At 36.8% G+C, this 1,665-nt stretch overlaps 1 protein-coding gene across 1 annotated transcript; it reads right to left on the reverse strand.

Annotated features, from left to right (window-relative positions):
* Positions 1-402: 402 nt before the first annotated feature.
* Positions 403-1,316, reverse strand: LOC113344058. Its single transcript, XM_026588117.1, has 3 exons — positions 1,086-1,316; positions 826-963; positions 403-717 (listed from the first exon to the last, which is right to left on the reverse strand). The coding sequence occupies exons 1-3, from the start codon at positions 1,167-1,169 to the stop codon at positions 601-603; spliced, it is 339 nt and encodes a 112-aa protein (XP_026443902.1). The 5' UTR covers positions 1,170-1,316; the 3' UTR covers positions 403-600.
* Between the last annotated feature and the right edge of the window lie 349 nt (positions 1,317-1,665).

Raw genomic sequence — 1,665 nt, forward strand, 5'->3', positions numbered from 1 at the left:
CATGCCACAATCTAGGATGCATGTTTGAGGACTCGAGATGCAGTGTACAACACACAGATGAATCACTTCATCATTACATGACGCAGCCACTATAACATTTTGGTCATACAGCTAATAATCAACGTATAAAGGAGGACCCTGGCTAGCAAGACAACAACAGCTCGACTCAAGTAATGGCTTGACCTCCTAATAACTTGCATCTAAAACTACACAAACAATTGAAATTACATGAGACACTATTAGAATTCATGAAAAATTCCACGACTTTCCCTTGACCTTTATCCTTATCTTTAAGATTAAGATCCATGGGCATTCTATAGTACTCCAGCTAAGGAGGGATATGATCCAATCCACTTTTAAAGTTCACACATCTTTATACAAATTTAACACAGAGCAGCCTTCTATACAGAATCCGTTGCTAGATTAGATCATTAATTAACAAGAACTAAAGTCACCACAGACTAGAATTAAGTAAGTGTGTTCCGCAAACTTCAAAATAAGTAATCATTACAAGTAAAATTCAAAATTGCAATCCAACTATTCATGATTACAGGTTAAAAAAAAAAAGCAATTCAAAAACCTTATCTGATTGGTGATTACTCAAGGCTTAGAAGTAATAGGCTTTGGGAGTGACATTGGACCTCGTCTAGAATCATCGTTATCTAAAAGCCTTTGAACCTTCTTCTTTTCACAGTACTGGCGATCAAAATGCTTAACCTATAATTCCAGAAAGAAAAAAAAGAAAAGTCCCGCATATCAAAATTAAAAATTCTTGACAAAAAAACAAAAATTAGGGCAGAATAATAACCCAAGCTTTCGAGTTACCCAGGTAAGTCTGCAATTTCGAACATATTCAGCCCTAGATTCTTTGCATTCAGCTGGATAGAGAAGACCGACGGTGGCAGTTTCAGTGGGTTTCTTGTTTGATTCTTTCTCTATACACGAATAAAATGCATCTCTCGCCTAAATTGGAGAAAAGCCATTACTCAAAAATTAAAATAAAAAAGAAAAACATAAAATTTAGGTTTTACAACGAATCACATATGAAGAAAATATAATGAAAGATGAAGATCGAGGAGTAGTACCTTATAACAATTTTGTCTTGCATCAGAAAGTACGTCCGTGAAGATTTTATTGGAAATTTGAGATGCCTGGGTTTCAATAGCCATTGTTTTGAATCGATCAGACTTCAGATTTTTCGTTCCAATGCAATTAAGAAGTAATGGCAGATGTGGGTGTATATTAGGGCGTGGGAATTAAGTGTTTGGCCCTCTACTCTCTCTTACTTTAGAGGCAGGTCTTCGGCTTAAAATATGCAAGTAGAGGTAGGTCTTGGGCTTAAAATATGCAAGTAAAAAGTGCACGTGGTGGTTTGCACGTCTGACAGAGATGAAAGTCGACTTTGGTATGATGTCCTTCCAAGGTGGATTCGCGTACAACATCGCGTCACTATACGAGCAAGGGTTATAGGAGTTGAGAGTCTCTTTCAAAATGAAAGATTTGATCAAATTAGGTCAGAGTAGAGGGTAAATCCCTTTCATCCCAAACTCAATCAACTTCTCGTTCATTCGAAGAAGTACCCGAAAGTCTTCCCTATCCGGCTAACGATTAGCCGTTCGAAGAATTAAGATAAAATACTGCGGATGATTAATCGTTTGTTTAGTA

This window comes from Papaver somniferum, unplaced genomic scaffold (assembly GCF_003573695.1).
Source record: "Papaver somniferum cultivar HN1 unplaced genomic scaffold, ASM357369v1 unplaced-scaffold_70, whole genome shotgun sequence".
NCBI lineage: Eukaryota > Viridiplantae > Streptophyta > Magnoliopsida > Ranunculales > Papaveraceae > Papaver > Papaver somniferum.

Excerpts from the sequence above, each read along its gene's own strand:
- LOC113344058 (XM_026588117.1), bottom strand. The coding sequence starts at position 1,169 with ATGGCTATTGAAACCCAGGCATCTCAAATTTCCAATAAAATCTTCACG. Across the intron at positions 964-1,085 it reads CAAGACAAAATTGTTATAAG|GCGAGAGATGCATTTTATTC; the intron begins GTACTACTCCTC and ends TCTCCAATTTAG. Across the intron at positions 718-825 it reads GAAATTGCAGACTTACCTGG|GTTAAGCATTTTGATCGCCA; the intron begins GTAACTCGAAAG and ends CTGGAATTATAG.